General features: G+C 43.9%; 1 protein-coding gene across 2 annotated transcripts in view; it reads right to left on the bottom strand.

The window, feature by feature from the left end:
- Window positions 1-26,825, bottom strand: part of LOC144770433 (sulfotransferase 2B1-like) — a 668,739-nt gene that overhangs the window by 546,005 nt on the left and 95,909 nt on the right. For both annotated transcript variants that reach the window (XM_078654944.1, XM_078654945.1), the window contains one exon: window positions 19,029-19,171. In XM_078654944.1, coding sequence (XP_078511070.1) covers window positions 19,029-19,164 — 136 coding nt within the window. In that variant the 5' untranslated portion in view covers window positions 19,165-19,171. The remainder of the gene's footprint in view (window positions 1-19,028; window positions 19,172-26,825) is intronic.

The raw sequence follows: 26,825 nt of genomic DNA, 5'->3' as shown, positions 1-26,825 counted from the left end.
GGTTGCTGGAGGTTTGCTTTGTTTAAAGAACGCGTTGTACTCTCTAGGAGTCTGGGGAAGTAGCCTTGCTTAATTTGGACTGCATGGGCTACAACTAAATATGGATATGATTCTTTTTCCTTTATAAGGATATTATTTATTATAGCAATACAAGGGCATAAATTGGGAATATCGAATTAGGGTCCTAGATAGAAATACAACAACAGTGGGTAGGAAAGTGATTTCCCCGATGTATCTGTCTAAGGATCGCCTTCCACTGGAACTGCGTTCTCTCCCTGATACACTTTGGGCTACAGGTCCTAATGATGTTGGTCTCTTGCAGATTCCACCCTACGTTGTTACCCTTAAGTCGAATGCTAAATTACCTCGTATTCCTCAGTACAAAATTTCCAGTGATGGCAAAAGAGCTCTTTTAGCGATTATCTATGATTTGGTTGAGAAAGGTGTGGTGAAGAAACGAGAGGTAATGTGTGTAATAGTCCTGTTCTGCCTGTCCTTAAGCGTACTGACTCTTCTCAGCCACCAGTGTATCAGTCTGTGATCGACCTTCGAGAGGTCAATAATAATACTAATAGGGAGGTTTATAAAGCGCCTGGTTACGCACACCGGCGTGTCCCCGCGCTATGATGAGTGGGAGTAACAGAGTCCCCGCAGCATCCGGGGCCAATCTTCTGGACAAACAGGTGAGTTTTAAGTTTTCCCCTAAATCTGGTCTCAGATGATTCCAGTCGTAGTTCCAACGGGAGCCTATTCCAGCTTCTTGCTGCCAGAAGCCGGAAGGACCTACCCCCCCATGCATGGTTTTTTTACTTTGGGAATTTTCAGTAGCCCCACGCCAGAGGATCTCAAGGCTCGGGCTGGCTCGTAGCGAGTAATGAGGTCCTGTAACGGTTTCGGTGCCTTGCCGCCTAGGATGCGATGGCACGTGCACAGAGCCTTAAACTCGATTCTATTCCTCACCGGAAGCCAATGAAGTGCATGCAGCGCTGCCTTCGAGGCAGATCTTCTGGGTAGCCTCAGGACGAATCGGGCCGCGGCGTTTTGTAACACCTGGAGGCGGTCCAAACTCTTTCCCGTGGCACCCAAGTAAAGAAGATTGCCATAGTCCCATCGTGCGGTGACAAGGGCATGCACCAGCGTCCTTCGAGCCTCCATAGGTGGGAGCTCGAGAACCTTCCGCAGGCCTTTCAGGATGCCGAAGCATACCCCCACCACCCTACTAATCTGGGGCGCAAATGTTAATTCCGCATCGAGCCATACACCCAGATTTTTGGCACCCTGGCATGGTGTAGGGGCCGGCCCCAGACAAGGTGGCCACCATGCCGATGACCACACCGACGGGCCCCCCCCACCACGAGCACTTCCGTCTTGCTACAATTCAGCCACAGGCAGTTGGTCGACATCCAGGATGCCAGCTCCTGCATGCATGCTCTGAACCTGTCAGCAGCAAGATCGGGCGCACGCCATAGGGAGATGACCAGCTGCGTGTCATCGGCGTATGATACTATACGCAGCCCATGGCCTTCAACTATGGCTGCCACTGGGGAGACATAAAGATTAAATAAAGTTGGGCTCAGGGACGAACCCTGAGGTACGCCCTGACCCAAGTTGATCACTCTAGAATAACAGTCCCCCTGCCTGACCTGAAAGCCCCTGCCTACCAGGAAGGACTGGATCCATTTCAGCACGGCACCTGAAATCCCACCTTCATTCAGACCCTGTAGCAAGGTGACATGAGCTACAGTGTCAAATGCCGCGCTAAGATCTAGGAGGATTATGGCCATGGTTTGGCCCTCATCCACCCCCTGTCTGATGGTCTCAACCGCCATAAGTAGGGCCGACTCGGTAGAGTGGCGGGGTCCAAATCCAAACTGAGTAGCATGAAGGAGGTTAGCTTCCTCCACATATTCCATCAGCTGAGTATTCACGACCTTCTCCGCCACTTTAGCCATATAGGGCAGAAGTGAAATGGGGCGGAGGTTCTCCAACTTCTCAAAGCCGATATTCGGCTTTTTTTGGAGGGAGAGCACTACCGCCTGTTTCCACCCTATAGGTACCGTGTGAGGCCCAATGATACCTCCAGCAGATGTCTGATGTAAGGCTCAAGGATCATCAGGCTTTCAGAAAGCCGCTTGGGCGAGGCGGGATCCCTAGGGGAACCCGACTTTATGGATCTGCAGATCTGTAAAAGTGCCTCTGTGGAAGGGGTAGTAAAGTTCTCCAAACCATATCGTCCCCTGACTACCCCTGCAGCTTCTACGAACTCGGACCCTGTTATGGTTTGTCCCGGAAAAGATGAGTACATTTTTGCCACTTTTTCTGCAAAGAATTCTGCAATACGATTGCATGAGTCCACAGAACAATCCATCGGCGCAGCGGAGGACTTGGCTGCGGAGATAGATTTATACATTTTAAACAGTTCCTTCGCGGAATTCTCCGCCTCCCTAATCCTCTTGGCAAAATAGGATGCCTTTGCCTTTCTAATCAACCCATGGTAGGCCCGCCTCTTCGCTAAGTACTCCTGTTTGGCCTGGCTCGAGAAGGCTACCCTCCACTGCCTCTCAAAGCGCTTGCATTCACCTTCACTAGCCGCAGCTCATCGGTGTACCAAGGAGCCGTTCTCTGTGTGCGGCGTCCCGCACACAGAGAACGGAGTTTCCGGTTGTCCCAGACATTACTGCATTAATTGACTATGATCCCGGCTTCAGCTGCTTGGTTTTCTGTTATTGATCTGAAGAACGCTTTCTTCAGTATTCCGATTGCAGAGGAAAGTAGGGATATTTTTGGCTTCTCTTTAGGAGGCCGCAGTTTCCGGTTTAAACGCGCTCCTCAAGGTTATTGTGAGCGTCCCTCCATTTATAGTCAGGCTTTGAAAACTCAGCTTCATACTTTTGCATTGCCTTCTGGTGCTACTCTTATCCAGTATGTTTATGATCTGTTGGTTGCTGCTGATGATGAAGAGATTTGTAAAGAGGTTACTCTTTCTTTGTTGCGACACCTGTCTGACCTTCATCATAAAGTGTCACCTTCGAAGTTGCAGTATTGCCGACAAGAAGTGACCTACTTAGGTCATCTCTTGTCGAAAGAGGGAAGACGATTGACCCCAGAGCGTATTCAAGCGATTGCCCAAATGACTGTGCCATGCACACAGAGAGAGGTGCGTGCCTTCTTAGGTATCACCTCGAATTGTAGACAGTGGATTCCGAATTTTTCTATGCTAGTGAAACCTTTGTTGGCACTTACTCTTAAGGACACACCACACCCTCTTCCTTGGTCTGATGAATGTCAGAAGAGTTTTTCTGAATTGCGTGATGCATTGTGTTCTGCTCCGGTGTTGGGTACCCCGACTATAGTAAACCTTTTACACTTTATGTACACGAGAGAGAAGGTTGTGCGTTGTCAGTGTTGACGCAACAATTTGGAGACAAGCAGCGCCCATGTGCGTATTTTTCGGCCACTTTAGATCCGGTAGCTAGGGTGCTGCCTAGTTGTCTAGGAGCTACAGCAGCGGCTGTTTCTATCCGACAGTCTGCTGGTTTGGTATTGGATAATACATTGATTGTGATGGTTCCACATGCAGTGGATACCCTATTGAACAGAACAAAGACTCAACATCTTACCAGTGCACGTTTGTTAGGTTATGAGTTGACACTTTTGGCTAGACATGTGCACATCAAGCGGTGCAACACATTGAATCCAGCTACATTGTTGCCAATTTTTGTAGAGACAGATGTTCAGGAACAGCATGACTGTTTTCTCCGGACAGACGAGGAAACGAAGGGTAGAGTTGATCTGAAAGATACACCTCTTTCGAATCTTGATGGTACCCTATGGGTAGATGGTTTGTGCTTTAAGCTTCCGAATAGAGACGACTGCAGCCTATGCTGTCACAACTTTGCACACGATTGTTGAAACAGCACGTATTGCACAGAATTCAGCACAGGCAGCGGAGTTGATAGCATTGACTAGAGCGTGTGTGTTGTCAAAAGGAAAGAGAGTGAATGTTTTTACTAATAGCCAATATGCATTTGGCGTGGCTCACAGTTTTGGTCGTTTGTGGAAAGAGAGAGGATTTCTTACTTCCCATGGTACGAAAATTCAGCATGGACAATTAGTGAGTGAACTTCTTGAATCACTTACTTTGACCGACCCAAATTGCGATAGTAAAGTGTAGTGCGCATAAGAAGGTTACGGATGATGTGGGTCGAGGGAATGCGTTTGCAGATCAAGTAGCGAGAGAAACAGCGAAAGATGTGACGAGTCGGATGTATGTAGCAGGTCCTGCCAGATGGGTTGTGGAAGGAGGAATGTGTGAAGATACATCAGAAAGTGTAAAGATGATTCAGGCAGAAGCTACTGAGAAAGAATTGAGTATGTGGAGAGAGAGTACGGGAATGTTGGATTCGACAGGCTGTTGGGTTGAGTTGTCAGAGCACCGGCGATGGTTGTTGCCGGATGCATATGTGCTCCCGGTGGTTACTATGGCTCATGGGCTGGCTCACATTAGTTCAAAAGGGATATGTAAGTTGTTGGCTCCGGTATGGCAGAATGGTGGAATTCCTAAGTGTGCTGAGAATTTGGTTAAACACTGCATGATTTGCTTGATGCATAATCCTGGAAAGGGAACCCCAACTCCAGCGGGTCATTTTGCTCCTCCAACGTATCCGGTCGAGGTGCTGCAGATAGACTACATTCATATGGAAAGATGCAATAACTTGAAGTATGTCCTTGTGGTTCTTTGTGCCTTTTCCAGATGGATAGAGGCCTACCCCCTAAAGGATAATACTGCCTTGTCTACAGCCAAGGTTTTGCTCAAATAATTTTTTCCCCAGATACGGCTTGCCGAGGATGGTATGGAGTGATAATGGAAGTGAATTTGTGGGTCAGCTTATGAAGAAAGTATGTGTGGGTCTGGGTATTAAACAGAAATTTCACGCTGCTAATCACCCCCAGTCAGCAGGCCTGGCCGAGTGCTATAATGGCACTCTGAAGCTGAAGTTGGCCAAGGTGCAAGCGAGCTCTGGTCTTACATGGCCCGATGCCTTACCATTGGCACTTTTGTCCACGAGAATGACAGTACATTCTCGCGTGGGACTTAGCCCATACGAGATTGGTTTTTGGACGCCCGGCGAATGTCTGGGGTGTGATGAGGCCTAAGAAGTACAGTAATATCGAGTACCCTATGTTGGTTAACTACTTACATGATTTGACTGCTAAATTGCGTGTTCTTCACCAACAGGTCCATGACACTTTGACTTCAGTTTCTGTAGACGCAGGCCACACGATTCAACCTGGCGACTGGATTCTAACCAGGAATTTCCAGAGGTCAAAGAACTTGGAACCAAGATTGACCGGTCCATACCAAGTCCTGTTATCAACTCGGACTGCTATTAAGGTGTTCGGCAAGAAAAACTGGGTACATGGTACCCATTGCAAGAAGATACCTTTGCCCTTACCGTACGATAAGTGGGTCCGGGAAGGTGTTGCCGATTCGGTGAGTGAAAGGGTTCCAAGATTTGTACCTTTTAGCGATGCACATCTGGAATGGACTCAGTCAGAATGTGCGGATAATGAAGTCTTGCAAGAAGCTGTGCCGCCGTGTTTGAGATTTGATACTACGCATCCAGAGACACTCTTTCAGGATCAAACTGTGCCTGGTAAAGAACGCTACAACTTAAGGTCCAAAAAGGACAAATAAAATCTGAATTGTTTTGTGAATTACACTCTTTCAGACAAGAGACTATTTTTCTTTTTCTTTTTTGAGCCACCATCCGGGTTCAGCTGCAGGGTCGCGGTATAAGACTTAAGGGGTGGCCCGCGTAGTGACAAAAGGTCTGCGGTTCTAGGGACGTCTAGGACGCCTGGACGCACACTTGAGTGAAGAAGGAAAATTGCCACGAGCAGCACGCTAGAGGATGGAGTCTGTTGTAACTGAAAGAGTTGTTGAGAGAATAGATCTTAAGACAAGATTTTGTACATTGATATATAGCAAATGTTTTATAATATTGTGCTTTTTGATGTTTTTAAGTATCACATTAGCTTGTGTGGGTTGGATTGTCTATGTTACACAACAGACATCTGCACCCACCTCCCAAACTATGCTTTCTTTCACTACTGTTTCTTTGCACCAGTTTTATACGTTGCCTGAACATGAACAAACAAGGAGATCAGAACTTGTTAACAACTCGTTCATACAGTTGTTGCATCAGCATCAATTAGTAGTAAATACCACTAATTGTTGGGTTTGTGGTCTTATGCCTCATACGACAGATAAAGGTATGCCATATTTGGTTTTGCCTTTTTATTTTAATGGGTCTGTGTGGGCTTTACAAACCATGTTTATCTATGCAAATGAGGTACGCCCCTTACGTTCCCTTAAAGATAACTCCAGCAATAGTGCCTTGATAAGAGGAATAGTAGCTATGATCCGAGATATTGATGCATATAATGCTATCCCTAAGGACGAGGTGCAGGCTTATGTTGGTTGGAACGTGACTGGATATAGTACCAGCTTGACAGAGAAGGAGAGACGAAAAAGGTCTCCCCCTATTTGGCTTGTGCCCCACCGAGGCCATTTTTGTTTGCAAGGTACTGGTCGGAATCCGAAAGCTCAGCTAGGTAAGAGTGTGTGTGCTCAAACCTATGTCTATTCATCCCAGACTTCTCCACCGTTTGTGCCAGCGAAAGGCACATATTTTGTTTGTCATGACAGAGCCTACACATGGTTGCCACCTGATTTTTCAGGAACATGATATGTGGCGTTTTTCCTTCCCCCTACATACACTACTGCTTCAGACTATCATAGAATGAGATATGGTAGAGGTGTCTTCAATAAGGAAGATACTGCAGGACACGAAGTAGGAGATTTCTTCAAGGGCTTCCTGCCCTTTTGGGGTCCTATGATCAATAGTAGGCATATTCGACAGCTTGTCCGCGTTGTTGAAGCTACTATTAATCAGACAGCATGTGCTCTTAGTAATGTTACAGCTGAGCTTCAAGCGGACCGCCTTATGACTTTGCAGAATCGTATGGTATTAGACATCATACTTGCAGATCGAGGAGGAGTATGTAAATTGATTGGATCCAGTTGCTGTGTTTACATACCAGATAATGCCCCTACAGTGTACCAAGCCATCTCTAGGTTGCATAAGATCTCTGAGTTCATCCATGTAGATGAAGGAGACTGGTCATTGACGGGATGGTTTTGGGGACTGCTGTCCAAATGGGGATGGAAGATTCTGACATTCCTTGGTATGGTTTTAGCCATCCTTTTCTCTTGTTGTCTTTGCATCCAGTGTGGTCCCGCCATTTGTAGTCTTTGTGCTACTATGTGTGTTCGGAGATCTGTCCCGAAAAAAGTAGAGTATAATAAAATGATGCTACAGCAACACTTTGATGACCTAATGAATATCGATATAGACCTAGATTCAGATTAACAAGAGTCTTAGGTTATTGCCTACGTAATGGCAAAAGGAGGGCCTGAGGTTCTGTAATTCTCGAGTCTGACTCCATTTTGTTCTGTGCCACCATTTTGTGTTGCCCTCACGTAGGCCTGTAAAGGTAGCCTGGCGAACAAAGTGGCCTGGCCTTCTTAGTTCATGTATACATTAACTAGGTTTCTTTTTGACTCTGAAATGAACTGTAAGAAACTGACTACTTCACCTGAAACTGACCTCGCAAAGCCAATTTCCCTGATCGATCTTTGTCTGAGATTGCCAATCAATGTTCAGAACATCGTTAACTTTTTAGTTTCCTTGCACATGCCTTATCTTGTTTAGCATCTGTTACTGTTTCTTTTTTATGTTTCTTCATTACATGGTTTATGCTTTCAATTATAGGTTTGTCCGGCTTGTGGAGATTGAATTTGGGACATTCCTAATAATTAACTTTTGGGTTGGGATACTGTAAATTGAGTTTTTGCTATGCGATACTTTGTTTGAAAATGTATCTTATTGGCTAGAATTTTTTGCAGTGGGTGTACATTTATAATGTGAATATTGGGTATAAAAGGAGACGTCTCGCCTTAGTAAAATGAGCAGTCTCCTGAGAATTTACACCGTGATGTATTTCTAGGATCACTGTTACCAGCTGCAACTTGGTCTCTGACGCCATCCAGAAGTATTCTGTGTCTTTGAATACCAAGACAGGTGAACTCGAAGATCTTAGGCGTGCCCCTGACGCCGCTGGGTTAAACCCCGGTTCTTCAAAGTCCACTTCAGCCCAAGCTGAGGTTTCTAGATCATTGCCCAACAAACAATCTACAGGTAAGTTTGGAGATACCACAACAATCTTAGGTCCAGTTACCCCTCCCCAGCTAAGGTTCACAACTGCCAAGGAATGGTCGCGTTGGTGACTTGGTACATTTGTCCAAGTATGATCTGATCAGAGGACACAAGTTTCTCTGTCACCATAGTGACACTGACCCCTGTGTCCCTGTAAGCCATTGCTTCCTTTCCATTAGTCAAAGGCTATTGTCTGTACTTGCCCAGGTTAGTGAGACTTACCAGTATGGTGGCAGGATCTATGCCACAATCACTGACTAGGTTAGAACCCATCTCAGAACCCAAGGTTAACCCCATTTATCCCGTTGGTTGCTGTACTACCACTTGTACGTGTGCTAGGGGGAGCAGATGCCTTAGGGGCAGTGGTAATAGTAGTTTCCTTAGCCTTTGGACAATTAGCATCCGTTGTCCAATGGGTCTTCACCAAACAAAGGTAATACCGAGGTTTCTTTTTGCCTTTCTTCTAATTTTTAGACTCCCCCAGATGCAGGTTTTGAGTCCCTTGCGAACACTAATTGTTCATCTGTACCCTTGTTCCTACCTTTAACCTGAGATTTAGAAGAATCTCACTTCTTCTGGTCACCTCCATTACCATGGTGTTTCTGCTTAACCTTGGTGCAGACCCATTTGTCTGCCTGCTTTCCCAATTCTTGGGAAGAGGTCAGACCAGACTCCACCAGGTACTGATGCAAAAGCTGGTTCTGACCGTTATTAAGGATGTGCTCCCTCATAATCAAAATGTACAATTCTTCATAGTCCCGTACCTTGATTCCATGAAGCCAGCCTTCCAGAGCCTTAATAGCACGGTCTATAAAATCTACCCAGTCCTGGGTGTGTGCCTTCTGGGTTTCTCTGAACCGAATGCTATACTGTTCAGTGGTTAAGCCAAACCCATATATGAGAACACTCTTCAGTACTGAGTAATTGTCAGCATCCTCTCGTGTAACAGCGAGGAGCTTATCTCTACCTTTTTTAGCAAAAGAAAGACAAAGGATAGCTGCCCACTGCTCTTGAGTGACCTTCTGAACTTTACAGGCCCTCTCCCAAACAGTGATCCATTTATGCATATCATCCACCTCCTGGTAAGGAGGTACTATCCTGCTCAGGTTCCTATTGTCAAAAGATGCTTCTCTGATTCTAGGGACACTGTTGCTGCCACCTTTGGTCTCTAGTCCCAGTTTCTTCCTAACCTTTCTGTACTTCTAAGGACTCTTTGTCAAGGGCCAACTGATCTTTCCTAAGCCTAAACCTAGCTTTCTCAAGTTTGAGCAATTGGTATTTCCTGTCAAAAGAGCTGTCCCTCATACTAGATATGGAGTTGCGTATGGAATTCTCTGAAGTATTGGATTCTCAAGACGAGTATGTAGACCTCCTTGGTCTACTCTGGACCCTCCCAGGAGGAACAAAGGATATCTCCTCTGTGCTATCTGCACTATTCCCTGAGGGGGTCAGAGTTTGGCAGGTTGGAATCATTTGAGTCCTCCTGCCCATACTTAGAATTGAGATAATCAGGGAGAGCCCCTGGTGCTCTCTCTGCAGGAGCATCCCCACCCACATTATCCTGTTCTTCTGCCCCTACAGGTTGCCCATCATCCTTGGGTAGCAGCTCTAAGAGCAGCTTAATGATGGGGTTACTACCAGTCTTTATCTTTCTAAGGCTACACAGGGTGATTAGTTCCTAGAACTTTAAACCACTGTTCTTAGCAGACTGGGGAAAACTGGTATCCCCAACTAAAGGCATGGTTCTAGGTTTAGTGAGGTGTTGCACCTACCTACCCTAGTAGAAACTAAACTCTGTGAGGTTGGAAAAAGGGTTGTGCTAGACCCTTAACTACCCAACCCTAAGTTCAGTAGAACTTACCTATTATAAGCTCTATTATATGTGCCTAAGTGACGGATTTTCAATTAATCCACACCAAGATTATCTGATAAAATAAAACAGGCTTGAATCCCAACCTCTGCGCAATAATGTGAGAAGCTGGCTTGGTATATGGTATACACTTATGTAAGTGGGCACCTTCCACCAATTCAGACAACCCTTATGGTGATTGTAGTGGTTTTAGACAACCTTAGAAAGATCTCTAAGTGGTAGCTGTGTGAAGCAGCCTTCAGGCTTAGTACACCAGGAGTGTAAAGTAGCGTGTTTTACCATACCTTAATCTTATAGGTATAGATTAAGTGAAAACACAGTGTATTTATAATAATATGTATTTATTATAAGACACTCACTAACACATACAGATATCTCCTAGCTGGATATATACACAATGCACACAATACTTTTCAATAGAAACAGTTAAGTAGCACAGAATACACATTGGTCACCAGGGGAGAACTAACCATATACCCAAAGGTGTATTCAGGATGCGAAGTACCTGCAAGCAGAGGGGAGAGAGTCTATGCCACTTGGAAGTGACCAGGAGGCCCAGATGACGAATGCCAACCAAAGTAAACTTTTGCAGAAGAGTTGAAGGACCAGGAGCTGTGCACAAGCTGATCCATGTCGGGTGTCGAGAGCCTCTGCAATTGCAACCAATGTAGAAAGTGAAGAAGGTACAGTATTGGGACCAGCAAGGTCCAGGTGGCTCACCACAAGCAGGGAAGTCATCAGGGAAGGCCCCGAATAATCAAGGGAGCCAACAAAAAACAAAGGAAACCCTCAGGAGGACCCATAGGTCAGAGGCACTGGAGTCACACGAGGGCCTCGAGCATCTCACCAAAGATGCAGGCCCACTGTGCAAGTTTTGTGGTGAGGACAAAGATCTTTGTCACAAGATATGCTTGATGTCGGGGCTACACGGGGTCCGAAGATCTTGGTGGAAGGATGCCAAAAAGCATTTGCAACTGCAAGTCAATGCAGTGCACTGGGGTTTGGGTCCTGTGGCTCCGACGAGGGATACTGGCCTCAAACTTAGTGAAAGTACAAGGCAGGCCTCTAGGGATGTAAATAATCCTGTGTTGCTGAGCCTTTCGAAGTCCATGGGAGCCCAGGATCTGCAGACCCGTCAGCTTAGTTGTGGTGTCTGCAGATGCAAGGAAGTGACTCCTACACTTCAAGGGAGATTCCTTCAGGAAGGTTCCTGTATGGAGCACAGGCACGGACGTTGCAGCAGCTGAGAGGGGTGATGAGATCAGGAGCAGTAGGATTCTTCCCAGTTGCAGCCTTGATGCCCAGAGTGAAGTCCAGAGTGCCCTGACTGTGGAAGAAGAAATGGTGTCTTAAAATGAATCTTGTCCCATGACAAATCTAGGGACCCAGCCTCAGGTAAGCCCTTAAGTACCCTAAGGAAAGGGTTGGGCTGACTCAGGGTTCCCTCCCAGGGGAGGGTTCGGACAATAGGGAGGATATTCCCATGTCCTTTGTCCAGTTTTGCACCAGAGCGTGAACCAACAGCTCCCTGAGCTGGTTTGAACTGGACAGTGCATGGAGGGAATCAAAGCTAGGAGACAGGATTTAGCCCGGGACCATGCACTCCTGACTCGCCAAACAAAAATAACAATCTGCTCAAGAAATGTTGAAACCTGAACTGACAGGACCCATTAAGAATATGTATCATTCTTCATGTTGCATATCTATATTATACGGGAAGTCTTGAAAAAGCACAGGTCTACTTGACCCAACAGGCGAAACACGTATCGGCTGACATCCTTTGGTTCATCGAGATTCTGAATCAATTGGATTCTTTTAAAGAAGATGTATTGAAAATAAACATAAAAAGCTGCTCCATAAAAGGATTTGAATTTTCTTCTTTCTTTGCTTCTCTTGAATGTAAATGAAGGAGTACTTACTCAGAGAATTGTTTGTATGAATTATTTTGAAGGCTCAAGAGTACTGAGCCTCGAGTAAATCTCCTCTGAAACTATTTTTTGCACATATTTGGGCAATACTATCCAGTACTGGGATCCAAGGACCTCTTTAATTCAATATTTGAGGGAACCAAATGTGCCTTTCGAGCAGACTGAGTGGCACTGGCAAGGCTCCCACCCAGCCCCAATACACTAAACACTATCTGGGAGGTGGTCACACTGTGACAGGATACCTATTGTTCTGCCTACCCCAGCTCGAGCTTGGCTCAGCAGGAGGAGGGCAGGATCGTGTCTCTGGTCGGCAGCAGCCATGTTGTACTGTCTGAGTCTAGAAGACTGGTACCAAGAGCACTGAGGGCCTCTCGGAGGAGCTTTACACTGCATGGAATCATACCTGCCACACCATTTATGGTGTGGAAGTATAATTCCAAAGGGTTTGTTACAGCGAGTTTAGAGATGGTCCTCGCATAATGACGCACGGCCACTTTATGTATCATAATGGTGGATGCCCTTACAGCCCGGGAGAATGGACTCCAAAGGCAGGAGCAGTGTCCTGCTCATGCAGGTGCACCCTCATACTTAGAACGGTGCACAGACATAATATCGACTCCAAAATATCGTCTGGACAGAATATCGAGTTTTAAATATCGTTTGGAGAAAATATCGACTAGACAGAATATCGACAGCCAAAATATCGTTTTTAAGGTAAGTGAAGTAATATCGACTGTAAATAATATAGACAGTGAAAATATCCAAGTATATAATCTAGATAGTAAAAAATATAGTTTTTTAAATAATATTTAATTATTTATAGTGTGTTTATGTTATAATATGTGTGAAAAGTGTCAATTTTTTTTTTTTTTTTTTTAATTAATTATTTTTTTAATTATTGTGTAATTTAATTCTGTAGCGGGTTGTGGGTTTATAGGGGAATAGGGTGGGAAGTAATTTAATTATAATTAATTAAATATGTAAATTTATTAATTGGTAGTAATAATTAATTAATTGGTAATTAAATAATATATGTTAATTATTTAAAATTTAATTGGTAATTAATTTTATTTAATTGATTAATTGCTAATTATGTCAATTAAAATAATGTATTTTCTCTAGCGGGTTGTGGGTTTATAGGGGAATAGGGTGGGAAGTAATTTAATTATAATTAATTAAATATGTTAATTTAATAATTGGTAGTAATATTTAATTAATTGTTAATTAAAAAATGTTTGTTAATTAATTAAAATGTAATTGGTAATTAATTTTATTTAATTGATTAATTGCTAATTATGTTAAATGAAAGGGGTATTTTTAGGGTTCAGGGTCAGTTTTTAGTTTTTGGGTAAAGGGGTATTTTTAGGGTTCAGGGTCAGTTTTCAGTTTTTGGGTAAAGGGGTATTTTTAGGGTTCAGGGTCAGTTTTCAGTTTTTGGGTAAAGGGGTATTTTTAGGGTTCAGGGTCAGTTTTTAGTTTTTGGGTAAAGGGGTATTTTTAGGGTTCAGGGTCAGTTTTCAGTTTTTGGGTAAAGGGGTATTTTTAGGGTTCAGGGTCAGTTTTCAGTTTTTGGGTAAAGGGGTATTTTTTGGGTTCAGGGTCAGTTTTTAGTTTTTGGGTAAAGGGGTATTTTTAGGGTTCAGGGTCAGTTTTCAGTTTTTGGGTCAAGGGGTATTTTTAGGGTTCAGGGTCAGTTTTCAGTTTTTGGGTCAAGGGGTATTTTTAGGGTTCAGGGTCAGTTTTCAGTTTTTGGGTAAAGGGGTATTTTTAGGGTTCAGGGTCAGTTTTCAGTTTTTGGGTAAAGGGGTATTTTTAGGGTTCAGGGTCAGTTTTCAGTTTTTGGGTAAAGGGTTATTTTTAGGGTTCAGGGTCAGTTTTTAGTTTTTGGGTAAAGGGGTATTTTTAGGGTTCAGGGTCAGTTTTGGGTTTTTGGGGTACATATACAATATTGCCTATTATTTAATTAAATGTTGTTACTATATATATATATGTTTTAAGAAATATGATTAAAAATATATATTTTTTTTTACTTTCATTAAATATTTAATTATTAAAAGTTATTTTAAGTATTGTTAATTATATTTTAGTAATTAATTTTTTATATTAATGTAATTAAACATTGTTTTTAGTAAAGTCGATATTTTTTACAACGATATTTTTGTAAACGATATTTTGTAGTCGATATTTTTGTACTTACCTGTTTGTACATACAAACTCGATATTTTTGTAGTAGATATTTTCACCTCGATATTTTGGGTACTCGATATTGTGGTAGTCGATATTCTTTCAGTGATCCACTTAGAACCGAGCACCCTGCCTTCAGGATTGAAAGGCCTGCTTTAGGGGTGACTTATAGGTTTTAAGTTCAGTAACCTTAGATATTGGGAAACCTATATATTTCATAATAGGTGCTAGCACTAGCTTACACAGGCTACGTTGGCAGGCCTGTAGTTACAGTTTGAGTGGTCCCTCATGGGTGGCATAATACATGCTTCAGCACATGGGGGAATACCATATACTAGGAACTGATAAGAGTAAACCATTGCCCAATCTGGGATGTACCCAAGTACTTACCATACCAAATTAGGGGAGAAAGCACAGAGACTGGGGTCCTGATTAGCAGGATACCAGTCAGACTAGACAGAAACAGCATAACACCAGGCAAAAAGTGGGCTAACCATAAAAGCAGATCCTCCTTTGCTGCACAGGAGAGCTGGGCCACCTGGGGTCCCTTTGCAACAAGGTCCTTATCACTGTGCTTCCTAAACAGGGCAAGGACAGCTACCATCCCATCGCACTCTTGATTGGGGACGTGAAGATTCTTAGCCACCTGCCTCAAGACATGCGCCAGCCAGAGGACAGTGGCCAGGGTACGCAGGTGGTTATAGGAGTATCGGTCTGGGACAAAGCAGACCGGTATGTGATGGACCGCAAAAAGTTGGACACCGTGAAGAAGACCAGAAATGACGGTAAATGTAGTAATGTGTGAGGGGGACCAGAAGCACATATTAGAGTTCATTAAGATTATCAACCCCCGCAAAGAGCTGAATGATGCTCATATTAGAGACCATACCATTTCCAGTATAGGCTTATTATTCACTTTTTCCAGGTGTATATTCTAGTCTAATTCATTATTTATATGTACTGTTTTTTTTAATGTTACTTCCAGACGGGTCTTGGCTTTTTATGTGAAGTATTTTGTCCTGAACTTGGTTCTCATAGATTTACTTCAGAAGAGACCGAAACTTCGATGCTCTAACCCATTTTCTTTTCTTCTGTTAACCCATTTTCTTTTCTTCTGTTAGGATTTAATTTTGGAGATTTTGTTTCTATGTTTAGGGCAGTCTCCATACTGTTTACTATTTGAAAATGTTTATTGTGTATTGATAACTAGCGAAATATAACTGTGAAGAATTTTTCAGTTCTGTTATCAATGTTTTTGAAGTACTGTTTGCTTTGAAGCCCTAATGAAACCATCATTCTTTGTGAGAAATACAATGAATTAAGAAATACACCTTGTTGTTTTGGTTGTTTTGATTGATTCCTTCTTTTAATAATGCAGACTACTTTGTTCAGAATTGGTTTTCTGATATCATGAGTGGACATGTCACAAATAATTAGAGAATTCTATCTAAATATACTTCTAAATGCATCCCTTGTAGGCACCTTTACCTGACAACGATTCACTCAAGCCCACTGGTGTATAATGGGTTGGCCTTTTCTATATAAATAACACAAGTAGGCTGCAGCACCCTTTGTGCCACTGGCTAAATTACCACAGTAAAACATGTTTCATGACTGCCAATGAGCCTGTAGTGTAGTTTAGAAATGCCATTTTGACCTGGCAAACTAAAGCTTTTGCCAGGCCTAGACCTTCCTTTTTAATACTTATAAGTCACCCTATGGTAGACCCTAACCACCCCTAGGCAAGGTGCATGGTATTTAAAAAGTAGGACATGCGAGTTCACAATTTACATTTCATACGAGTGAAAAAGTAATGAAGTTGTTTTTTTACTGCTATATGGCTATCTCGTTCATAGACTAACAATGAGTTACCATATTACACTTAATAGGTGACAATTTCAGTTTGGAGCCAGATGGAGAAATATTGTTTCCACTCAAATAAATGTCAATTTAAAATCCTCTTCAACCCCTTGCGTGCTCGTGACGGAACCATTCCGTCACGAGCCATGGTGGGGCTGTGCTGGTGACGGAATAGTTCCGTCACGGCCCGGCCGCCACGCCACTCTGATTTTGCGCCTGCGAGACGTGTTCTATTGAGCAGGTGGGGCCGCGACGGAACCATTCCGTCACAGGCACAGCGCCACCACGGGTCGTGACGGAGTGGTTCCGTCACGAGCATGGTGGCGCCGCGCGGCCCCACTCCCCCCTAGCGCCGCGGCGAAATTACCGCCGCGGCCACGGGGTTAATGCTAATGTAGGATTTTAGGTTACTATTTAAAAAATGCCACTTTTAGAAAGTTTGCATTTTTCTGCTCAAACCACCAACTGTGCCTTCCTGCCAGTGTCCTGTGGTACATAACTGTAGATGGCTCTCCTGTTGAGGGTTGTGTATTCTCTCAGACATTGGAACAAAAAAGGCATAAGTGTGAGGGAAGAGGGTCTTTCTGAGAGAATTGCTAGGGAGAAGTTATGCCCTGTCCTGGTTGCACTTCAAAGGGCCCTGGCTGCAGCACACACAAATGTACCTGACACCAGGCCTGCCCTTGGTTTTTCCACCCTAACAGTTTGGAGACAGGACATGGGGAAGGGGAAGAACTGACCAGAACCAGTTTTGGGGATGGGCTGGGGAATTTACCAAAACAAAGGCTGGCACTAGGTATAAAAGTGGCACCTTCAGAACCTCTCATCAGAACACTCCTGGACCTGTGGAAGATTCAGAAGAAGGACTGTCCTGCTGTCTGGGGAAGGATGGCTGGATCTGCTTACATTGAACCAAGGCTTTCCAGAATGAATCAAAGTCTGATAAAAAAAAAATGAAAAATAGAGCAGGTCCTTGAATGAGTACTAGTGAACCCCACCAGTAACCCCCAGCTCAAATTAAGGGCCAGATTTCTCAAATAGTTGAGTTACCATTGTGCACGCAATGGAGTGCAAGGGTGACGCAACTACCAAGTTAAATTTATCAAGCCACTTTGTGGCTTGACAATTCTAGAGTAATGCAGCTCAGCAATTTGCCCTGCCCCAGGGAGGGGTTCCTGGGTGAAGCGTGGGTGCTCCCTCGCCTCCACCTAAGGATTTCCGTGCATTCTCAGATTTACCAATACTGGCAGACCTGGGAATGAGTTAAAATGGTAAGCCTCTCCAGGTGAGGAGTAACAAGGAGAAATAACCGTATTTCTCCTCGCTACTTCCTCTTTCTATCTGTGCTTCATCTCGTAACACACATAGAAAGAGGAAAATGCCTCATTGTTTTTCTGTAATAAGGTGTCCCTTCCTGCACAAAATAAAACGTGATAACATCACAGTCACCCTTGCACCATGGTGCAATGTTGGCTGCATTGGCGTTAGGCAGGATATTATGCGCCAGTGCAGATAAAGGCAGGGATGCGGCGCATAATGTTAAATACGGCACATTCCTGCCCTTTCCCTATCATGCAACGCAGCGCTGCAAGGTGAATGGAGGCGCAGCAAGATTTTTTTATATACATATGCCCTCAGTACTAGTAGTATGATCTCTGTTGTGACGCAGTTTCGCTCCTATGTAGCATGCTGTCATCATTTAGGTGCAGAATATCGCCCCATCTAGAACGGACATCACCACAGCCAGTTGCTGTGAAAAAGTAGCATACCGCAGTTTCTCTACTATAACGAGGAATGAAAGCATCTTAGTGGCACAGTTTCCTAGCTTACAACAATTGCAATGAAAAGTCCTAACTAGTCAAAAATTTGCTTCAACCGTCACTGGCGAGAACTTGTTTTCATTGTTGATTATCATGACTCTTCATGGTTAATGGTTAATGGTTTAACTGCACCTTAGTCACAATTCGAGGGTGCATACATTTCCGCTGACTTCTGATGACAAACTCAGACTACAGGTCCTTCCATCATGTAACATATTCACTAAACACGAACATCAATATATTTTCTCTGTGCACATAGCAGTACTTAATTTATAAAAAAAAAATAAGCGCCAGGGCTCTAGTCATCAGGCCACTTCCGCTTGCACAGCACATTGTGCATAACTAATAAGTCACACTCCTACATGTTCTTAATGTTTATTGAATTATTAAACAGCTGTTGTGCTCAACTCTGTATTTAAAAAACAGCGCCACCATGTGGCAGACTGTCGTAGGTGCCGGTGCTGACAATTAAGAGCCAGTGCCGAACACCGGTAACCACGGCTCATTTTAAGCACTAGCAAATAGGCCGTTGCCCAAACCCACATTCTTGCTGTGGAATCATTCCTGGCCTTGATAAGAGTAAATATCCAACTGTTTCCAAGGTGGTAAAGGCCAGTGACAAATACTTGAGCGCACTGAAAGACTCCGGTGATTGCCATCGTTCTGTGGTATAACTGTGGAAGCTTTTTTCTAATTATGCAATTTTGGGTGTCGCATTATTTTTGATTACCCTTCCCAATCAATTTCCCCCTGAGGGACTCTTTATGCTAGATGAAGGTGAGCTGAGCTGCCGGGGGTAAATTTTGCAGTGATGGAAATATAGGGGTTTGGTGAAAATTTGGGGTTTGGCCGCAAATGCTCACGATGGAATACCTATCTACCCAGGGAATAAAATGTGTAGCCACATAAAGTTTCACAAAATGTACGTTTGTAAAATAATTTTGTTATGTAAGTACATGATTGATGAAATATATAGCTCGACATTGCATTGCTAATCATATAATTTACTTGCGTATTTTGAACATAATGTGCAAATGTTTTCCTTAATCAGGCTTTGTGTGTCCTCCACTGGCTCCTACAGTACCTGATTTGGGATATGTCACATTATAGACATCGTCATCCAGGACTTGAAACTCATTTTCTGCAAAGTTGAGGCTTTCGGGTGTATATGATGGTGGGCTAAAGTAGATTCCTTTGTACTTGAAGTACTCCAGAGACATTTTATAACTAGAATGAAAAGAAAGAGGGTTATATGTCGGGTAACTCTGATTGCCCGAACAAAACAAACTACTCGAAGGCATTTAGGCTTAACACACCACAACACAATTATTAACAACCATATATGGTTCCTCCAGGCAGTTGCCATTTGGAAGATCTGCAATGGTAGTGAAGATTAGCGAAGCTACTAAATATATATTTACAAACTACCAAAAAGGAGGCTGGGGATACAAATGCACACATTGTAGTATACAAAGTGTCCCAAACAGTAGGTTCAAAATATCCGCAAGTGTCCGGTGCTATAAGAGGAGGAAGAGCCACCAAGTCTTCCCCTGCTGGAAGAATTCCAAATAAGACAAATATTCTCAGAGCACTCCAATAAATCAAAGTTGAATTTGTGGCATCAATAGTCTGTTATTTATTTTCACATCCTCACCAACACCTTTCGTATTTGCTGTCGATGTTGTAGCAGACTTCCTTAGGGCTACATTTACAAATATTCCAAGGTTTTAGGAAGGAGTCCCTATGCCCAATCGATTGCTGTACCATCAGGGACCCAAAATACCTTTTGCTCGAAAGGTTAGCGTGATCTATCATGGTCATGTTATTCCGTATATTTCATCCCTCAAATAACCGAAGGATACTGTTTTATAGCGAGCTAATGCTGGCCAATGTCATTTAATCAGAGTTAATGTTTTGCTGTGATTGGCTGAGTGTTTCTATCTACATGTGTTATCTAGCTTTTTTGTATTTTTGGGGAACTGGCACCTCTGGCCAAACAGGTTTTATTGGGGCCAATTTCCCCATACCTGTTGTGGTGCAACTATCTAGCTGTGAGATCCTTCAGGTTTTTCCATGTGTGCACGTTTGACTTTGGGCTAAGAGAGACCCCATGGTGACTTGTTACTCAATGACCATGGGTTATGGTCGCAGGGCCTTTTGGATCACGTATCTCTGACTCGGCGTTGATGGGGAGGTCACCTTGGGTAAATCTGACGGCAATGATAAGAGTTTGTTAGAACTAGTACAAATAATGTGGCAGCCATTGATATCATTTTTATCGACACCCTCGATATTGCACGTACAGTTGTCATAGCATACAATTGATATTGTCTTTACTGATTTTGGCTTTGGTATGCGTATCTCGGTCATGCCGTACATTGACATTGTTTCTACCAGTATCAACACTGGTTGTTTTATACCTCAAAGAGCTGCGTTATGGAACAATGGGTTTAGATATGGTTTTGTAGTGGCTTAATGTGAAACTAGGACACTTTTTTAAGATGCATTATGCACCACAAGGCTGAAGGTAATGAAGCGTCATGCCTTGACTGTGTGTTTTCAGGATAAAAGCTCAGTTTTGTATTACCATGGTTAAAAATTGGACTTGCATTCCTCTAAGGCCAATAAGCTCCTTGAAGTTGATTGATATTCTTACCTTTAATCTACAACACTATAAAACTAGACAATGGCAGTTGCAAAACTTGAAAATAATTATAGCAATATAGGGGTCGATTCCGATCCGGTAAAATCCCCGTCCGTACGATTCCGATCCGGAGCCGTTTCCGTACGACTCGTACGGACGCCGTACGACCGGACGATTCCGATCCGGATCATCCGACCCGGTCGCGATTCGTACGGTACACGTCGATTCGTACGGAAAAGCGCACGATCACCTACACACCGTACGGCACGTACCCCGCATGATCGCAGGGGTACGCGCCGTACCCCTGTGATCATGCGGGGTACGTGCCGTACACCCAGCGTACATGGGGTACGTGCCGTACACCCACCGTACATGGGGTACGGTGCGTACCCCATGTACGCTGGGTGTACGGCACGTACCCCGCATGATCACAGGGGTATGGCGCGTCCCCCTGCGATCATGCGGGGTACGTGCCGTACCCGGGGGGGGCGTTCCGTACCTGTTTCGGCGCGAACTCTGCGTTTACGACTGTTTTCGGCTCCCGTAGGAAAAGGGTCGTACGGTGCATACCCGACACGAATCGTACTTGCTGGGTCGTAAAAACCAGCCGCGAACAGTAGTGATGTCGTGTACAGCGGGTTCCGAGTGAGACTCGTACGGAGATTTGAGTCGTACGGAGTCCTGTACGACTCGTACGGAGTTCGGCTCCTGGTACGGATCGTACTTCGTCGTACGTACGGGACGTTTACGGGTACGATTCGTACGGGGAAAAAACGCTCCGTACGACGATTCGGAGCGCATTTTACCGGATCGGAATCGACCCAATAGTGTGTTATTGGCCTCATCTAGGAGATAATTTGTATGTGTGTAATCACTTATGTTCTTGTGTGGAGACGTGTGTGCGTGTGTATGTGTGTGTGCATGTGTGTGTGTATTGCAGGTATGCACAGTTTGAAGTACCAGCCAAAGACAGACAACTTTGTCATCAGGTAATAAAACTTTCCTATGCAAATCTACACCAAGTCTTTCGTGAAAGTGGGAAACCCCCATATAGCATTGCTTGAAGAACATGCCCCTGTTTAAAAAATCAACTGTTTCTTTTGGACTGAGGCTGTTGGATTTTGGACTCTGTATACTCTGTGCAGTGGGACCCTGCTAACCAAACCCCAGTTCATGTTTTATACCCAGGCTCTGTAATTTAAATGTAACTAGGGGACTAGAGCACCTATTTTGTCACCACTAAAGTAACAAGCAAAGCATGTCTTCCAGCCTACCCCTACATCCGAAGTGGCCAGTTTAAAGGTGCAAATTTGACTTTGCAAAACAATCCATTTGACAGCCAAGACATCCCTAAGGTAGGTGCTAAATGTCCATAAGACAGTGTGCATGGAATTCAATAAGTAGCACATGTGCCTTTAAGTTTCACATGTCCTGACTGGGAAACATCTCCAAAGTATTTTTTATTTGGTAAGGCTGGCTCTACCATAGAAATGCACTGGGTTATATTACAACACCTTATAATGCATAATTTCAGTTTGGGAATCCATAGAACAGTGATTCAATAATAAATGAATAGTAATCTAAAATCCAATATAATAGTCATGATAGCTTTTAAATAACTATTTTGAACAGGCTACTTTTAGAAAGTTGGCAATTTACTCCTAAAGCCTGTAGTCGCTTTTTCAGAGTTAATCGCCAACTGTCACCTGGCAATTCGCTGACCTTCTGCAAAGGGGTATAAATGGCACACAGGAAAGGGAACAAAATAACCTTGACTGGTAGGAGGTGTAGCCTGGTGGCTATGCCCACTAACTGCACAAGATTAAAGGTGTTATGGGAAGATGTACCTTACTTCTAGACCTCCCATGCGATTGTTCAAGTAGCCAGAATAGAACCAACTTCCAGTGGGAGGAAACCTATTCTCTAACTGGTTTGCAGGAGGAAATCCACACCTCAGGGGTGTTTTGCAGATCTCTGACAAGGGGAAGAAATGTTCCGCCATGTTAGATTTTAACAGAGCAGGGCAATTATGTCTAAGTGGATAGGGATGCACCTGGAAACATGTTTTCCTGTTGGCCAGGCATTTTCTCCCACCCACAAGCTAGTGCCAGGCATAACAGTGGCACCCAGAGTACCTTATTCAGAACATCTCTGGACCTGTGTAATACAGTTGAAGGACTGCACCTGCTGTTGAAGCTGTGGAGAGAACCCCCAAGAGATGGACCCTCAAAGAAGAAATTTAGGATCAATTTAAAGTAGGCTCATATTGAGAAATCCTTCCATTTGTGAGGGAAGGGTTGAATCCAGAAAAGAGTTGAATAAGGTTTACTCTACTGTTCAATTCCAACGACTAGTGTAATTTCTCTGGGGAATTATACTCCCGATTTAACTTGAAGTAAGTAAGTAATCTTTATTGCATGATTTAAAAAGGAAACCTTTGCAAGGCGCAAGAGATAAAATTATGAAGCTTAGTAAAATTAATAAAAATATAACACCTATTAGGATTGATAAAAGTAGAACCCTAGTTCCAGTAATAAGAAGCACCTGCCCCCCCAGCAAGTACAAACTCTCTTGTTGGTGTGCTGAAGACGATCCCTTCAATGCAATTGTATACACAGTCCATAAACCTCACCAGTGCGTAGTTTAAGTGTGTATTCCATGGGTCGAAGCAGGCCAATACTGCGGTTCGGCATGATCTAACTTCCTTGTTGTTCCAGGTCCTCCGTAGGAGCGACCTTCTTTCTTTTAGGAGGCTTGAATGCAGACACAGAACATGGATTATGTCTTCCCTATAGTTGCCACACAATCGACATGGCTCCATGGCTTGTTCTATTTTCTATTTGGGAAGATGGCAGGACAGGTTGATCACCCCCAATCTTAGTTTTAAAAAACACAGTTTAGTGCGTGTGTTAAAAGTACAAGTTAAATAGCTCTGAGGTGTCAGATGTTTGTATGAAGCAAGTATCATCCAAACATGGCTTCTTTTTGCAAGACTAGCCTGGTCTTCCATTGAGGAGAGCTTTTTTGCACTTATTTTTGCTAGCCTTTTAAACTCGTTTTGGCTAACGTGTAGGTCGCATGCATCGCACAGACCTAGGGTTTTTAGCCCGCTTAACAGGTAGTGATGCCACACTTGCCATCATTTTGCATTCAGATTCGACCATAGGTGGTCCACTAAACTGCCCTCTTTTGATGACCTCAGCTTGTGGCAGCACATTAAGAAATTCGTCATTCTACCCAATGTTTGTTTACAGATGCCCAATTCCAGCCTGATTTGTGCCTATGACGTGGAAGATGGTAGGTGGAAGGCAGTTCTAAAAGATTTTGCTATGATTGTGTCTAGTTGGATGCTGTCCAGTCTTTTTAGCACCTCCCTTCCATATGTTAAGATTGGGATGACTTTTGCCTGTGCCACCTGAAGTGTAGGAGCAAATGTTGGGCCGAGTAGTTTCTTATTAATGGAGCTTAGAGCAAATGCGAACGATGTTCCTTTCTTTTTTTGCTCTCCCAGGTGGCTTTTGTATCTTCCGTATTTATTGAAAAGAACTCCTAAGTACTTGTGGCATTTTGATTCTGTGATGCTTTCCCAGTTTAAGACCCATGCCAGCTTTTTAGGCCTACCCGGGCGAACCGCCAAGATTTCCTATTATTTACCTGGAGCTTGTTCTTATTTGAGTATGTGGCAGTTGTGCCCATAAGCTTTTGTAGGTCAACCTTTGTGTTACTTAGGAGAACCATGTTGTCAGCATATAATAGATTTGACAGCTGTAAGCTGCCTAGTTTGGGAGCATGAGAATTGACTGAGTTTAGGGATTCCGGAAGATCTGATAAAAATAGATTAAAAAGTGTAGGGGCCAAGGTGCATCCTTCTTTGAGTCCTTTTGTTGTAAAAATTGGGCGTGACAGTCTAGAGCCGCCGCCAATATCAATCCTAGCCTATGTGTCCTGGTTCAGTACTTGTAGGGCTCTTAGTAAGCCATTTGGGATGTTCAGTGCGGAAAGCTTCTGCCATAGCTTGGCCCTATTGACTTTATCAAACGCTGAGCTATAGTCTTTAAAGCCCATGTAAAATGGTCTGGTGCTAAGCTCCGCCTGATCTATCAGACACAAGAAAGTCATAAGGTTAACCGCAGTGCCAGTTCCGCTTGTAAAACTGGTTTGGAGGGATTATTGAGTGTGCCTCGGCCCAGTCCCGCAATGAATTCAGCAAAATCCCTGCAAAGTACTTTGCTTCATTATCGATAAGAGCAACTAACCGATAGTTGCTTGGGGATTTTTTGTCCCCACCTTTGAAAATTGGAGCAAAAAATCGATCCTCGCCAAGAGGGTGAAATTTTATTCTTTGTCAAAATAGAGGTGAAAAGTGGAGCTACGTTAGAAGCCCAGAAGGCCGCCTCCTCCTTGAACAGAGCTGGAGGAATATCATCTGGTCCTGGGGCCCCATCTTTCTGACCCTTTTTTATTTGCCTTTCAATTTGGTCCTCCGGAACTGTGCTATGCTCAGTGCAGTTGTCGTGGTTTTGTTTCTGTTCCCTTTTTTGAGAAAACTCGTCCATAGTTATCCCTGTGCAAAAGCGGTCTGCAGGTAAGTTCAACTCTGTCAGAGTTTTGCTGCCCTTTGTGCCGGTTGCATGATTTGGGGTGTGGCCTTGTCGGTCATTGAAGTGTCTGTGCAGAAAGAGATACCACTTGAGCTCCAGTATGTTTGGCGAGGCAACTTTCGGGACGCGGCCCCTAACAGTATTTATGGTACACCAGAATCTCGCAGAGTTGTTTGACCTTATATCTTGGTATTATTTGGCCCAAAAGGAGTTCCTGTGAGCCCTTCCAATGTTCTCTTTTTGCTTTCTTTAGATGACTGCGAGCTCCTCTCAATTTGGTTATAATTGATGTGTCCATTGGCTTTGTTTTTAATTCCCGCCAAAGCCGGTTTGTGCTTTTTTTCACCGATTGTATCACCGGATCCCTTGCGATCGACTGTTGGGACCCTGTCGCTTTTGTATGCGTTATTGGCTTTGCATATCTTGCTGTCAGCTTATTTGCAAAACTTGTCCAGTATGCAATATGATCTTCAGTTGACTCGCCACAGTTCTCTATCATATGCTTTGCCTCCTTTGACACTTGCTGTAGGTTATTGACCAAGCACTTAATGCATTTTAAGTTGATTGTAAAGCATTCAAAAGCTAATGCCCCCGCCTCATCATGTTTCACCAGTCTGGTGCTGAGCAAAATGTCTTGAGGGCTATTGTCGCTTTCAGGTCTGTCACCAAACCAAAAAGGCGATTACTTGATTTAAGAACGAAAGGTTGACGAAGGTGTAGTCGATTACAGATGTACCAGTATTCGATAAGAATGAGAGGCCAGGAGGCTTGTCCATAGTAAAGTGGCCGTTGAGGGCTGTGAGGCCAAGGTGTTTTAGATTTCCTTGTAAGGTACGGCCTTTCTGGTCATCCTTGAGCCATCCGGGGCGATCTTGCAGTGGTATAGCCCAGACACTTTCCTGTGATGTTGTTATCTCATTTTTTTGTAGGTCCGACATTAGCCACATATTAAAGTCTCCAGATAATACGATGTCGGCATTTGAGAATCCTGATCTTATTCTTAGCACTGTCGCTATCAACTCTTCTGAGAGTGTTTGCCTGGAATTTGGACAAATGTACACATTCAATAAGATTATGGTCCTGGGCTGATGCAAAACCAACAGTTGATGGACAGAATGCAGAACAATGTCATAAATTCACCCCAGTACAGAGATCTGGGCCTAAATCCATCGTTTTTTTGCACTCCACACCACCCCAGTTCAGACATGGCCATATGCAAATCAGCTTCGACCCTGTGCCTCATGGGAACAGTCCAGCCCGAACTGCCAAGCCATGTCTTTCCTGGACCGGAATCAAGCATCCTAGGACCGGTTTCTGGCTATCAGCCGTCTTCAGCCAAGATAGCTTGACTCCAGTGGTGTGGAAAGCATGGGACTCACGTCTGAGCAAACCCATCCCACTCGGGGCGACAAATGCAAAACCAACAGTTGATGGACAAAATGCAGAACAATGTCATACATTCACCCCAGTACAGAGATCTGGGCCTAAATCCATCGTTTTTTTGCACTCCACGCCACCCCAGTTTTTACATGGCCATATGCAAATCAGCCTCCAACCAGTGCCTCATGGGAACAGTCCAGCCCGAACTGCCAAGCCATGTCTTTCCTGGACCGGAATCAAGCATCCTAGGACCGGT

The sequence above is a fragment of the Lissotriton helveticus genome, chromosome 7, assembly GCF_964261635.1.
Source record: "Lissotriton helveticus chromosome 7, aLisHel1.1, whole genome shotgun sequence".
In the NCBI taxonomy this organism is placed as follows: Eukaryota; Metazoa; Chordata; class Amphibia; order Caudata; family Salamandridae; genus Lissotriton; species Lissotriton helveticus.
This window is presented reverse-complemented; position numbering and strand designations above follow the sequence as displayed.